The 15,406-nt window shown below is 33.9% G+C and overlaps 1 protein-coding gene across 1 annotated transcript in view; it reads left to right on the top strand.

The window, feature by feature from the left end:
* vps13c (vacuolar protein sorting 13 homolog C) overlaps positions 1 to 15,406 on the top strand; it is a 608,306-nt gene that overhangs the window by 273,511 nt on the left and 319,389 nt on the right. Inside the window, exons 31-34 of the mRNA XM_051920790.1 lie at positions 837 to 990; positions 3,293 to 3,409; positions 8,197 to 8,300; positions 11,052 to 11,219. Coding sequence (XP_051776750.1) covers positions 837 to 990; positions 3,293 to 3,409; positions 8,197 to 8,300; positions 11,052 to 11,219 — 543 coding nt within the window. The remainder of the gene's footprint in view (positions 1 to 836; positions 991 to 3,292; positions 3,410 to 8,196; positions 8,301 to 11,051; positions 11,220 to 15,406) is intronic.

The following is a 15,406-nucleotide window of genomic DNA, read 5'->3' as shown; positions in this document are numbered from 1 at the left end:
AATGACGGGGAGTATTTGTCGGATATCGTTGGGGGCGGGCACATGAGCAGGCAGTGCGCATGCCTCGAGAGCGAGGGTGGACGCGGGAGGATGGTTAGAGTTGGTGGGTGGGGCTCTGTCATGCGTACACCATGCGCACTGCCTGCTTATGCCTCGAAAGCGAGGGTGGACACAGGAGGAGGGTTAGAGTTGGCGGGGCTCTGTCGTGCGTGCGTGCATACCCCATGGTCAAGCGACTTGGTCTTTTATTTATTTATATATATATATATATATATATATATATATAGATTGTTTTTTTCTTCTTGTGTCCCCGGTCTTTTTCTTTTTCTTGGGTAGGGTTTGAATCTTTTTTTAAAATCCCCTTTATATCTCTTTTTTTCTGTTTTCACTGGATAGATTTTGATTTGTTATTTTATCTGTTACTATTATTTGTTTGATTGAGTTGTATGCCATTTTAATGTTTTGTTTTTTGAAAATTTATCAAAAAAATACCATATTACTTAACTATAGATGTTATTTGTTTAGCAGACTAAAACATCTTAAGATGCTTTGCAATTATAAAATACACAGTTTGACTAACGTAAAAACAAGAAAACAATGTAGCTGAAGAAAATTAATATTTTTAAGGTAATGTGATGCTTGTTCTCAATTAATTTGAATTATCAGATATTCAGAAGAGAGAGAATTCTTCCAATTAATCATAAAGCAGACAGTGTTACCTAAATTATAACATTTTTCAGGAACCATATTACATTGGAGGGCTGTAAATGAAGTAAAATTAATTTTTCTTAATTATATCCCTATTTTTCCCTCACATTTTTTCCCTTTCATTGCAGGTGGTTTTCTCATCTTTAGATATACTTCTGCATACACAGGCTCTGCTTTCCACTGTTAATTTTCTGTCTTCATTGGTTCCTTCATCTGAACCCAAATCATATGAAAAGGATCCAATGCCTGAAAAGGCAAGAAAGGAAACTGCTTCTAAAACAGGTTTTCTTCTTGTTATATGTTCTTTTATTAATTTTATTTTATAAATCAAAATGAATAAGTTGTTAACGCTAAAAAAAAATTCTGTGATTGTTAAGAGCAGTCTGTGTTTGGTTACTTTTTTAATTTACATTTCATGTTGTAATTTTACAGATAGAGCATTGGGGAATTTTTCTTTAAATAAGTAAGTGTATAAATAGGTAGATAAATAAATATAGACACACACATTGGTCTGAACACAGCACAATAGGCTATCACTGTCAGGCACAGTGAGGCATTTACACCTGCTGTTACAGAGTCAAATCAAATGTATGTTTTTATTCTAAAATAGTAAGAATAAGCGTACCTCACTTCTCAAAACGGAGTCGTCCGGGGTCGAACCCATGAAGTTTTGATTACCAGTCAACAGTTGATACCGTTGCACCACCGAAGCGGTCATATCAAAGGGTTATAAATGTCACACCCTAACGTGGGTTCTTTTTCTGCAGTTATATTCTTGAATAGAAGCGCACTTGTTTTGTTATACTTGCACCTTTTGTGAAAGTGTTTATTTGATATTTGGACTTCAGGCTTCACACATCATACGCTTCATGTCTACATTTTGTCAATTATTACTAAAACATGAAAAACGTTTCTGTTTAAATAGATTGTTCTAGACATGGAACACACATGAAATGCATGTGTTCCAAATAACGATATAGTATTTATAAAAAGTGTCATTTTGCTTGACTTCTCACTCTATACAACTCAAAGCTACCGACACGCAGGTAAACAGACTTGAGTTGAGAAAATTGTGTGGCGGTTAGGAAATGAGATAGCAGGCTGCTTGCTGCTTTTTAACACATTTAGAAGACAAAAAACGCTGATGGAGAGGTGCGAAGGGATTTAAGGCGGGACGGATTTACAAGTTTTTTCGTAGGCTTTGTTAATTCTAGTGTTAATTAGGTTATTGATTTGGTTGGCCTCTCTTGAAGTGATGCTACCAGCCCAGTCCACCACAGCTAGAAAATTGCACTGGCAATCACTTTGCTGTAGAAGATGTGAAGGATGTCGCTTCATATATTAAAGGAATGCAGTCTCCTATAGAAAAAGAGCGTGCTCTTATATAGGTCCTCTGTGTTCCACGAACAGTCCAAGCTGTCATTAATTAGGACCCCCAATCACTTGTTGAAGTAGACCACATCTATCTCCACTCTATGAATAGTGACTGGACATAGAGGCTCTTTGGTGCAGCAAAAGTCAATAACCACTTCCTTGGTTTTGTTGATGTTAAGTTGCAGACAATTCTTTCTGCACTAAGAAACAAAGTTCTTATATATTTAACACATTTCAATTTTTTTTTTTTTTTTTTTTAATAAATAGTCTAATAGTGTTTACTTGGGCTCATATCTCATGGCATTTTTGTAGATTTTGTAGCTAAATGCACTAAAGTGTGAGTTTTATCATTTTGATACACCTTCTTCATTTAGAAAAGAAAAAAGAAAAAAAATCTTTCTGCCAGCAGATGGGACATAGTACCAATAGACATGCTTGTGTTGTTTAGATGGACTTGCATTCCTCACTGCATTTTCATGTGTTTTTTAAGAAACAGATTGTGTGTAATGAAGCAGCACAAAATATGATGAAAGATAAAGGAGAATGTAAAAGCTTCTTCACAGTGCTTTCGCTGGCTAATAGACTGCTGTAACCGTCCTGCTTTTGTTCAGTCTGATAGCGGTCACGGTACATTGTATCTTTGATTGCCGGTACAACAAATAGTTGTGAGCAGGTATCAGCCACAGCGCTACTCTTGTGAAAAGAATGGAGATAAATGCCATCAACTCTGAGAGGGAAAAGCAAGTTTGTTGTACCACGTGAACATCACCAGCCTCTGGAGGTCATGTATGATCTAGTATTAAATGTCAAATATGAATGAAATAACTTAATAAGGTATCCAATGTGTATTTCATCTAACTGTTGAAAAAAACAGTACATTTTTATAGCCCACACTAAAGATGGTGATGCAGTGGAAGAGCTGATCTCGAGATCATATTGAATAGCTGCTAGGCATTGCAATGTTCTTCACTCGGTTACTAATGCAACATTTTGGGGACAGCATTCTAGCATTAATTCTTGTATGTTAGAAAGTATTTGGAGTTAAATCTGCATTCCTTTAGAAATTTTACGCAAGTCCTTTTCAGGCTGGATTTCTTAAAAATATGTAATAATTTTATAAAGTGTAGTATGCATTTATGGTTATTTAATTTGATCTGTTATTATATTATTACATTTTATTTGGTGTTTTCTTATTTGTCTTTACATACAGTTGCAAAGAGCTGCAAAGGCAATGACGTAATTAATATGAAGATTTTTTCTAAATTTGATTTTTTCCATGCTGTTGTGTGTGATGATAAGAAAAATATAGCCGATATCCAGATTCAAGGTAAAGTATGTTTATGTTGTATTATCATACTAGGCGTCTCTCTGGATTTTTCTGTTTCTTCTTTGTATAGTATACTAAACAACAGTGATTTAATTTTTTATTTTGAAAGTGTTTAAAAAATATATAAGTTTTAACAACACAAAATATTCCAAATTTAAATAATAGAGTTCTGTTGTTCTTAAAAGACTTAAATTTGTGTCCTATTTGTTTTTAAACTGAAGAATAAAACTAGGAGAAAACATTCAATTCACACTATCACACATGTTATAATTTATGCCCAAAATGCACAAAAATTAACCAAAAAGCCTTCAAAAAGAGGTCTGAAGGCTTCATTCTCAAATACAGCATAAGACTGCAAAACTCCTGGCTCAAATAAACAAAACTGGCCTTAAATAAAGTGTCCAAAAATGCAAAGAAACAGTAATACATTAAAAATCACAGTAATTCCAACAGGTTTCAAAAGTATTCAAAACTATTAATTTAGAAATATACTGTAAAGGCTGTAAAACAACACTCAAAGACTTAACAAGAAAGATACAAAGCTAAATATAAAAAAGGTTAAAAAAAAAAAGTCACAAATGTAAAAAAGCAGAAGTAAAACAAAGGCAATTAAACAAAATATAAATTAATAGATTTAAAAAAAAAAAAAAAACACAACCAAAAGTCAAACTGACAAGGCATAAAAGCTTAAATGGTCTAAAGGCCAGCAGGCTCACAGAGGAAAGCACAAAAGGGGACAAACAACACAGAGAAGCCTCTTCAGTGTTTTCATTGAGGCTAAGACAGCAGGTGCCTTAACACTAGAATTACCAGAGTCTACGAAAAAACTCGATCTGGCCCACCTTAAAACCATTCTCACCTCTCTTTTGTCTTCTAAATGTGGCGATTAAGATGAGCAGCAAGTAGCCGGCTATTCCATCCCCCACCGTCGTAGAACGTTCACTAAGTTTTCCCAGCTCATGCCTTGTTTGATTATCTGGGAGTGACTGAACTGCTGGAGTTTTAGAATGGAAATAATTGTGAATTTCCCCTTGGGATTAATAAAGTATCTATCTATCTATCTATCTATCTATCTATCTATCTATCTATCTATCTATCTATCTATCTATCTATCTATCTATCTATCTATCTATCTATCTATCTATCTATCTATCTATCTATCTATCTATCTATCTATCTATCAGATCGTTATTTGGAATACACACATTTTATGCATGTTCCGTTTCTACAGTAATCTGTGTAAACACATTGCTAAAACAGAAACTTTTTCATATTTTAGTAATAAATGTTACAAAATGTAGGCATAAACTATATAATGTGTGAAGCCTGATGTCCAAACATCAAATAAACACTTTCACAAAAGGTTCAAAGATGCTACAATACATTCCGTGGCTTAACGCTAAAATTTGCTGTCTTGGAGTACAGCAACCCTGCCGTGCTACAGAGACGCAAGTTCGATTCCCAGCTTTGGAGAAAGTGTTTTTTTTTTTTCCTCAAACGGACATAAAATTTATAAATTGGTATGCACTATAAATCGTTAAGTTTAAAATGTCGATCGCGGTTATTTCTGTTGGTTAATTCATGCTTTTTACTTAGAGTCAGAACAGGAGCTTATTCAGCTTCTGATCTGACTCAAACAGCGCCAGTATAACATCACACATTCAACCTGACGCTGTTTGTTTTCAAATAATATTGCATTACTTCGACGATGTTTCCTGATTGGTACTATTTGCGTCATAAAATTATTTCTTCAAAACATCTCTTTTTTTAAAATGTGCATTGTAGCACGCAGCAACTGGTCACCTGCATGTTCTTGCACACACTGAATAAGACAGCGCTATATGCAATCATCAGATTCAAATGTTAACAGTTCTATAGCACGGAATGGAAATCAGCAGTTCTTAGCATTGCACCACGCAAGCTGTCATATCAACCGCCTACTGTAACTTGCTTTCTTTTTTCTTCAGTTATAGTCTTCAATAAAAGTGCACCTGTTTTGATATACTTTTTCATCAACATATGTTCCTGTGTTTGAGCTACATGGGCATGCTCAAAAATACATGTGTAGTGCCACGAAAAGTGCATGCAGACACTTCAGTTCGCAAGCTTTGGTACGACAATGCAGTCACAAGTACACTGCAGAGCTATAGCGTGTCTTTATGTGAAAACAGCAGTGTCAGGTGGGGAGTGTCTGATGATTGCATATAGCGCTGAAGTTACTACTCTTTACTATGCTTTCCTCTGCATGTCCTGGAGTACAAAAGAAACAGCATACAGCAACATGTGGAGACTAGCAAGATTGTGGGAAAAAAAACACGTGGTCGTATGTATTGTGATACACTGCAGAGCTATAGCGCGTCTTTATGTGAAAACAGCAGTGTCAGGTGGGGGGAGGGGGGTAGTAGGGAAGGATCCTGAACGCGACAGAGAATGAAAAGTGAATTTAAAAAAAAAAAACAAAGCTAACCTTTGCAAATATCATAAATTACACTGGGTGTTACAGACTGAAATCAAATGTATCTTTTTATTCTAAAACAGTAAAAATAAGAACACTTTACTTCTCAAAAGGGAGTCATGCAGGATCGAATTCGTGACCTTCTGATTGCCAGTCAGCAACTGATGCTGTTGCACCATGGTGGAAGTCATAGTAAATGAGTGTCAATGTCGCACACTAAGGCGGCTTTTTTTGGCAGTGGCTTTTTTTTTGTACCTTTTGTGAAAGTGTTTCTTTGATATTTGGACTTCAGGCTTCATACATTATATAGTTTATGCCTACCTTTTGTCTTTTGTTACTAGAATATAAAAAACGTTTCTGTTTTAAAAATGTGTTTACACAGATTATTGTAGAAACCGTCAGAGAGACAATTAGGTCAGGCCTGTTGGGGATCATAACTAGTGTGGTGCTGAGGTGTCGTCTGTGCATGGCAGCACTCATGTTCCCAATTTGAGGTGGCCCATCTGGGTAGGCATGTGGAAAAAAGAAAAAAATAACACAAATAAATAAAATTTTAACACAGTGTAGACAGTGAGTACCCATACTCTGGCAGCTAATAGAGTTTAGGAATATACTCTACATCCGAGAAGGACTTCACTATCCCTCGCAGTAGGTTTCCAGCCAATTCTCCATCTTCCACCATTTACAGTATCTGTTGGACTCAGGAGAAATGGAGCATTTTTAACTCATATTGACAGCGTGTGTGGTAGGAATCAACATATTAATTAAAAAAAAAAGAAACTTATCTAACAGGACAAGTCTGATAAAAACTCTTTAAGTCAGTAATCAGGCAGGAGAAACCTTGTCCATCTTTGTAATTTGTTTATTCTTGCAGCACCATGCTGAAGATGGAGCATCCATCACAGCAGTGTGATCTGAATGATCAGAAAAATAAGGGTAGAGGTGTATTTTTATAACAAATGAATTTGCAGAACAGTGCTGAATTAATGCTTACATATTATACTCTGATTGGTTAAAATACATGAGATGTTTTAGCATAGAGCACAACCAGCCTAAAATAAGTCTTTCTCCATTATATCCTTGATCTTCAATATCTACTGAATATCTACAGCACTTATTCTGTTATGAAACTGTATATGTGCCAACTAGCAAGTCTTACAAGGTGGATGAAATAATATTACATCAGTGTCTTGAACCACCACCCTTGAATCTTCTGCTTGTTTACTTGACCATTACAGTAGTCTTTTCATGAGATTAAAAACGAATGATTATATATTTCAATGTGCACTGCAAACATGAGATTAAAAACGAATGATTATATATTTCAATGTGCACTGCAAACCAAAATACTTAACTACGGTAACCTCTAAATTATTCTCTCACACGTGATGCAAAAGCTAATAAGATACTATCCCATTAAACTCATAAAGGATTTTAACAATATGACCTCATTAAAGGTCATTCCTTAAAATTTCATGTTCTTCGTCTCTTTTTCAGTGATGCTTATGATTATTCTCTTAACTAAGTCTTTCCATCCATACTACTCAGAACCTGGGGGGAGTGAAATGTTTGGCAGGCAACAGCAACCAATTATGTCTTTCCATTTAATTTAACCCATATAATTTCATGTCTGGTTTGTAGGATCACTGCAAAGTGTTTACTAAAAATAAAAATAAACTATAAGCAATCTAGATGTATTCAGTAACATGCATTTTGATTTAGAAATTGATTAAACAATGCAATTAATGGGAAAAGTTTAAACAGCTACAAATTACATTGATTAGGAGTAAATACAAAACATAAAAAAGTGTTTTGTCTTTTATACAGGATTTCACTTCAAGGCAATTTACATTTTTAATGACAGTAAGTGCTTGAAGCTTCTCTGAGCAACATTCAGTCTCACTATTGCACAACATTAATTTGCCTCTTCCACTGGCACAACTACTGTTCCATGGTGATTGACTCTGTTTTAAAAAAAAAAAGAAAAGTTGAACATAAAAAGTAATGTGTGATTGTGATTAAAAACGAGTAATAAGAGAGAAATGAATGGTGGTGCATTATAAGAGATGTTTGAGCCATAACGAGTGAATAGTGAAGAATGCCACACAACCTAGAGTAATGCTGATGCTTGAGGACTTAAGAAGTGGAAGATGATAATGGCCTAAAGTGGACACTATAGACTTTGTTTACTATGCCTTCAAATGTCAGCTTATAAGTGAGGGTTGAACATTATTGTTTTTATTCAGATTAAATTAATTTTTTAATAGGTAATACATTTTGTTTTTTTCTGAATTCATTTAAAAATGTTATTAATGTTGTTTTCTTTGAATAGGTATAGATGCTTATGTTGTAATTAAAAATAAAGAGTCACAAGTGTTTGCTAGGCTCAGAGACATCATTGTTATTGATGTTGCTTCAAGCAAATTGCACAGAAAGGTTAGTTTCAAATTTATATTTTTAATTATTTTTCTTTGAGTAATTTCAAGAGTATTTATTGTGGTTTGTGCTAACAAGATTTACTCAAGTATATTTAATAACTTATGTAATTCTTTATACATTTTTCCACTTGACTTTCAATTACTTTATTAATTATGTTTTTGTTCAACATATTCACAAACATATTAAGCTTATGGCCATTTCCAAGCTGCTTTATTGTGTAAACATATAATGGAAGGGTTCCATTTGAGCTCTCACTAGCTTCCCAGCTTTTGTCAGTTTCATTGACTGAGAAGAAAACATACCAAAGATTAAATATATCTTATAAGATAATGGTTCAATGCAGTGCTCATGTCATACTGTATATTTAGTGAAGAGCTCAGTATACATTTGATGTTAATTAGAGATTCTCTGATTAGGTTTTTTAGAGCCAATACTAATCACCGATTTCATGTTACTAGAATTTGTGAGTTTGATACGAATTTGTTTTCTTTATCATTTTATTTATCATTTATTTATTTTTTACACTTAGCTCCTGCATAATTAGTTATGTAGAAAACGTATGTTCTATATCAAAGTTCTATTTTTATAATTCAATTACAGACCACTCTGTGTTATCTGTTCATTTTTTTTAACATTTTTAATACAACAAGATTTTATAGGCTTATTGTCCAGTGGAGATAAAAATATTGAAATAAATAAATTCCCCTTAAAATATACTAAAATAAACTAATTAAACGTGTAAAAAAATATTTATCCATAAATACACATCTATAATTGCAAGCCACAATTCAAATAAATGTTCATATTTATCAACTCGATACAAGACTCGTTTGGCTCTTAAGCTGTTTACTAAGCAGCATTCTGCTTAGCATTCTTCGTTATCTTTCTTTTTCTTAATTAAAAATGTGAGTTGCTGTACTAAACACAATCTTGCTTACCATCCACACTCAGACAATGAGTTTCTATTTTAGTTACAGCACAAAATGAAAAGGTCCCAACTTATTCTCTTATTTTCTGCCAAAAATGTGCCTCTTTTTTCATTCTCTCTGCCATTTCTCTCCACGCATAGGAAGACTCCTTAGATTCCCTTTTCTCAGTTTATTACTCCATTTTCTGTAATATAAAAAGCTATTAATCTTGCCTTCACTCTCTCCAGAAGTCTGACTGTCTGCTTTCTGTTTATAAGAAGTTGACAGCAAAATGGCACATGCCTTTCTTTAACCGCCATAATGTTTTACATAAATGATTACTACAACTAAATTACTATAAAGCTTAGAAAAGCAGATTTTAAAAAAAGTAGGTTTTTGAGAATAAAATTTACAGATCACTGATCAAGTCATTTGGGGTGTAAAATCGGTTAATCTCGATCTGTAACCCATCATTTGGAGCAATAATCTAAATGATATGTTTTACATGAAAATATTCATAAGGCTTTTAACAAATGTAATAATAAATGTATTATCCAAGAAAACTTTAATGGAAGTGAATGTGATGAAGAGACAAAGAAATTATTGGTGAATGTAACATCACCATAATAATATTAAAAATATAACTAATATAATTTTTTTCTTTTACTGTTAAGAATACCACTATTTATATAATGTATCGTAGTAATATATACATTATTCCAGATATGGGAAATGTATTAACAAGTAGAGTAGTGAATGGTAGCACTTTGGTGACCATGAAAACTTCAGCCACCTTTGTTTCAGTCTCTTTTGCTTCCTAGTAAAAATAAAACTTTTCATCTTTGATTATTGAAAAATAATATGTCTGGTTTTCCCAGCATCTCTTTGTGCAGTCTACAGTTTATTCTTGGTTATGCTGGTTTTACCGAGGATTAGTGTCAACACTTACATGTGATGGTCCGGGTTGGCTTCATTCTCCCTTGTCACCTCTGGGAGCCCCTTGAACCCAAAACTCTTGATAGTTATAGACCAAGATGAGCCAGGGCAAATGAGGACATACACATGCAGCAAGGTGCAGGCGCAAAAAGTGTCAAGTGCTTTTATTAAAATCCATCAGAATCAATTAGTGTTCAAATAAATAGTGCAGTGCATCCAATTTTTCTTCTGCTTAAATTAACAAATCATCCATGTGCAGGTGGAGGTTAAAATTTTCATACAACTATTTCCAATTAAAATCTGTTCCTTAAAACCTTCACTAGCCCTGGTACATCCATTCTAAAACCAATGTCTCCTCTGCTTTCCTCGCATGGGATTCTTCCATCTGTCTGCTGTGCAGGCTTCTTTATACTACCCGATCGGGTGCAGATGAGATCCTCCACCCTCTTCAAGGTGTGAATGCAGCACCTAACTGATCCACCCACATTTGCATGTGAGTGCACAATCATCATCCAAGCACTGCAATCAGCCCCAGAGCAGTGCTGTCATATACCGACCCACACCTGTTCTAAGACTACACAGTCTCAGGACTTGATTATTCATTTAAAAAACATGTGCAAAGCCACAGACCACTTATCCCGTTACTCTCTGGTGCTGTCTTTTAGGCTCATGTGCTTGTAAGGTCTTAGCTCATAACTAGGAGAAGACGCTTATTGAATGATGGAAGTGGCATGTCAAGAATATAGAAAGCAAAATAAAATGGTAGTGAATTAGTAACAGCAGGGTTTTTTTTTTTTTTTTTTAACAGAAGATTTGAAATCCTCTGAAAAATATATATGTATGTTATTTATTTCAGGGCTGCATTATTGTTTTCTTGATAATCTCCCTTTTTTCTTTTTAAAAGGCTGTCTCCATTGTAGGAGATGAAGTCTTCAGTTTCAGTATGACTCTTTATCCAGATGCTACAGCAGGTGATGCTTACACTGACATATCAAAGGTAGATGGGAAGGTGACATTGAATGTTGGATGCATTCAGATTTTGTATTTGCACAAATTTGTGATGTCACTTTTAGTAAGTATAGTTTTTTTTTTTCCTAATAAAATATCTATGTTTAGCATTGATTATTCTACAGGTGAAGGTGCTTTTTATGGAAAACATGATATAGACACATTTCATATTTATTTGAGCAATGACCCATGTGGAATTAATTTTGTACAAAAATCTCAATTTGTCAACCCTGAATGTGGCACAATAATTTAATTTTTCCATGCAATTTTTCACAGTTGACTTGCAGCATTACTGAAAATGTGAATTGTACTATATGATTTACTACAGCTCATTTTAAGCTTTGTGTACCATAACACAATTCACATTTGCTTTATTATAATTACATGAAAACTATTAGGTATTAAAAATGATGAGTGTCCACATTTTGGATTAAAGTGTAAAGTTGTTATTTAGCATAAAGTATAAAATTCTTTAGTTTATTAATACCTTTTTGTCTTTTTCATCATAAAAGTACTTACTTTTAGTGTACAAGATTAATCATACATTTTACATTTTAAACAAGGAATGTTCTTGTTGCCATTCAAGATCTAGCAGATGCAGTATATTTAAAACAATAAATCTTCTAACTTGTAAACAACACACAGTTAATGATGGTTTAAAGATGATCTTTAAAGATATAAGATGGAAACAAAAATATTATTTGTGTCAACTCAAGTAAAGTATGCCTGATGGTTAAAAGTCTGTTTTATAAAATTTACAGATTATGCGTGATTGTTATCATACATTACTTAATACATTTTAGGGTAAGTAAATGATTTGTACATTCTGTACACCATAATGTATATACATTTTTTTATCCTTTATATATTGTTGCACTGTAAGGGTTTTTCCTGTCTATCAAATATTAATCAAACTGTCATTGCTAATCTCTTCTGAATTTTTCACTGTTTATAAATTATGCCCCTTACGTTAATATACTCAGTGGCCATTTTATTATGTATACCTGTTTAATACATTTAATAGACTCCATTTTGCCTTCAGACCAGAAATAATTTTTGCAAAAGCTTGTAAAAGCAGTGGTGGTGGCAGCATCATTTTGTGGGATTGTTTTTTAGTGGCAGGGCAGGGCTGAGAGAAAGCTGGACAAAGCAAAGAACAGAGATATCCTTAATGATCACTTACTCCAATGTCCTTGAGTGTAGCCCAGCTAGAGCCTGGAGTTGAACCCATCGACCATCTCTGAAGAGTGGTGAAAATGGCTGTCCATAGGTTGGATGGAAGCCATTAAACAGTGCTTGAGAGGGTTTGCAGAGATAAATGGCAGAAAATCCCCAAGTCCAAGTGTGCAAAGCTGGTCTTGTCATACACAAGAAGACTCCAGGCTTCACAAAATGTGAAGAAAGTGAAGAGGTCTGAATATTTTGCTGTACTTAGAGCAAACTTACAGCAAACCTCCACCTCATTCCAAAGGTGCTGCCCTAAGAATATCGCATATTAGTCAAGGTATAGCTGCGATTCTTGAGAGACGACCTACCAAGAATTATCATAGAGATCTGGGTTTGAATCCCGCTCATGGCACATTGCTGAATGGAAGAATATATCTCTAAAATATATATTTTTTTAAACTTTCTCTTCGACGAACGGTGCTTTGAATTCTACTTTGCAGATTTAGTTGTTTATTTTTATTTTTTGATTAAACAAAAACTGTTTAATGAATGATTGATTTGTTAAGGAACACATGGACAACAAGCATAGTTAAAATCACAATTAAACAAACTGCCTGCAAATTCTATTGAATCATAATTATAACAAATAATAACGCATTTCACTTACTTATATAGCACCTTTACCATGGTCTCAGATGGCCGCAAAGATAATTAAGAGGGGTACAATAAAAATAAAAGCACAATAAGAATGCATAAACAATAGTTCACAGCCTTGTGTTTGTATGTATTTATAAAATTTGGGAAGTAATATATTCTAGTTGATGCTGACATTTAATTAATTTGAAGTAGGTAAAAATAAATATTTGGAAATATTGCGAAGGGAAATGCTTATGTAAAGTAAACAGCACACACACCATTTAGCTAATTATATACAGTGTATCTTCTTCTTCTTCATTCAGCTGCTCCCGTTAGGGCATGCCACAGTGGATCATCTTTTATATATATCCTGGCCAAATCAGGCATCGGAATAGCACACATACCCGCGAACAATCTGCGCACTGTCCTTTTCAATGCAAAAAACAAGAAATCGACAGCAGAAACATGAAACAAAGTTTATAGCATTCCATGCAGTTTTTGCCCAGTGGTATACGTAGGACACACATCAAAAAGAAATGCAACTCGCATACAGGAACATCGCAACGCCGTCAGAAGGAAGGACTTGCGATCACAGATCTATACGCATACAAAATCAACAGGACATACGTTTAACTGGGACAATGTACAAGTAAGATTTAAGGCCAGTACTAAAAGTGCCAGAGAACTGGATAAATCTTGGCTATCAGGCAAAACTCCATTAACAAATATTTGGACATAAACCCAGCATATGCAAACTTAAGTAGAACATGTTCATAATAAATAAAACGTTACGACCTGTACCCCATATATACTGTATGCTGTTCTACAACACGATTAGAATCGTCTGAGTATTAAAGGTTTAGGTCTATTTTATAAGCATATTTTATAACATCAATGTTAATATCGAGTATAACTATAATTATTATTATTCTGTATTAGCACTGATATGAACGATTTGTGAAATTAATGTTAAGTATAAAAAATGAAACTATGATTATACAATTCAATGTTTATTATATTTATACATTATTATATCTTGTTACATGTTTTGCACGCATATTTAATAAATGTAATAAACTGCACCAAGAATGGTTAAAAAATCATTCAAAAATGTGTACGTGAATGTAAATATATCTGCACAAACCGACACTCGTGAGTAACATTTTTAGAAAGTTCAAAATGAAACGCAAATCGCAAAGCGTCTGTGTGCAGACTCGAACAAGCTTTTACCAGAATACATTAACTGACAAGAGGCTGGCCCGCCCCTTCTGAGTTTTGGTAGCCAACACGAGCCGTGATTCGCCAATTCTTGGTAGCCGACCGAGCCATCATTGGCCAATTCTTGGTAGCCGAACCGGGCTGTGAATGGTCAATTCTTGGTAGCCAATATGGACCGCGATTGTCCCGAGCTTTCAATTCTTGGTAGAATCTTGGTAGTAGAAAGCGATCTGATTGGTTTTCGCTACCAAGAATTACCTCGACTCATGGCTGCTCGGAGGCCCTAAATGGATAGGATCATTCAGGTTATTAGACTAAAATGAATATACTGTTAAGTTCATGTAATCTGTTTGAAATGACATGTGCTTTCTGTTATGGCTATTGTGCCTTAGGTCAAAAAAGAAGGATTAATTGAATTTAGGTGACCATGAGAAAAAACATTGTTAAACTAGTCAGTTCAGTATCTAAAAGTCTGTAATCTCTTTTATCAAACCCAGACACAGTAACCAAAAGCATCATGGTCATTAATACAAAAAAAACGTAATTCTTTAACCGTGAATCAAAATCAAAATACAAAGCACACACTTAGAAGATTTTATTTTTATCTGAAATCTTCGATAACCAGTGCACATTTCAGGTTTCACATTTCCTACTAATGTTGTAGTAATGTTGTACCTCTTAAACTGTTGGTACCCTTAGGAAGACAAAATAGTGTCAGAAAAGTATTTTCAATTATTCCAGCAGATTCCTACCTAGAAATAAATGCAAGAAATTAATTTTGCTATTCAAAAAAATGACAGTCACATGAAAAAGTAAGTACACTTAATGAAATATTTTTTTATTGTTTAACTTACATGAACATATCAAGACTTGATCCTTGATACTTCATCCATATCTGTAGATAAATGTGATATAACATAGCAAATATCATGCCACATTTACAAATGTTACATATAGTATGTTAAAAAGGAAAAAAAAACTCAGTGTGTACTTTCTTTTTCTAATTGCTATATAATTAAATATAAACATCTTCATATGAGCTCAGGAAAATGTGGAAAAAACAGTTAATAACAATAGCACTAATTATACTGCTGGAAATATAAATTTAAAAAAATGGTAGACTGTGGCCATAAAGGGGGATGCACAAAGTTAGCAACATTACTTACAGTATGTACTCTGGTATTCATTTAATGCTCATTTGGGAAGAAGTCTCATATGTGTTAAGAAAAC

Source organism: Erpetoichthys calabaricus, chromosome 17 (assembly GCF_900747795.2).
Source record: "Erpetoichthys calabaricus chromosome 17, fErpCal1.3, whole genome shotgun sequence".
NCBI classification, from domain to species: Eukaryota; Metazoa; Chordata; class Cladistia; order Polypteriformes; family Polypteridae; genus Erpetoichthys; species Erpetoichthys calabaricus.
Note: the sequence above shows the minus strand (reverse complement) of the source record. Positions and strands in the feature narration are given on the sequence as shown.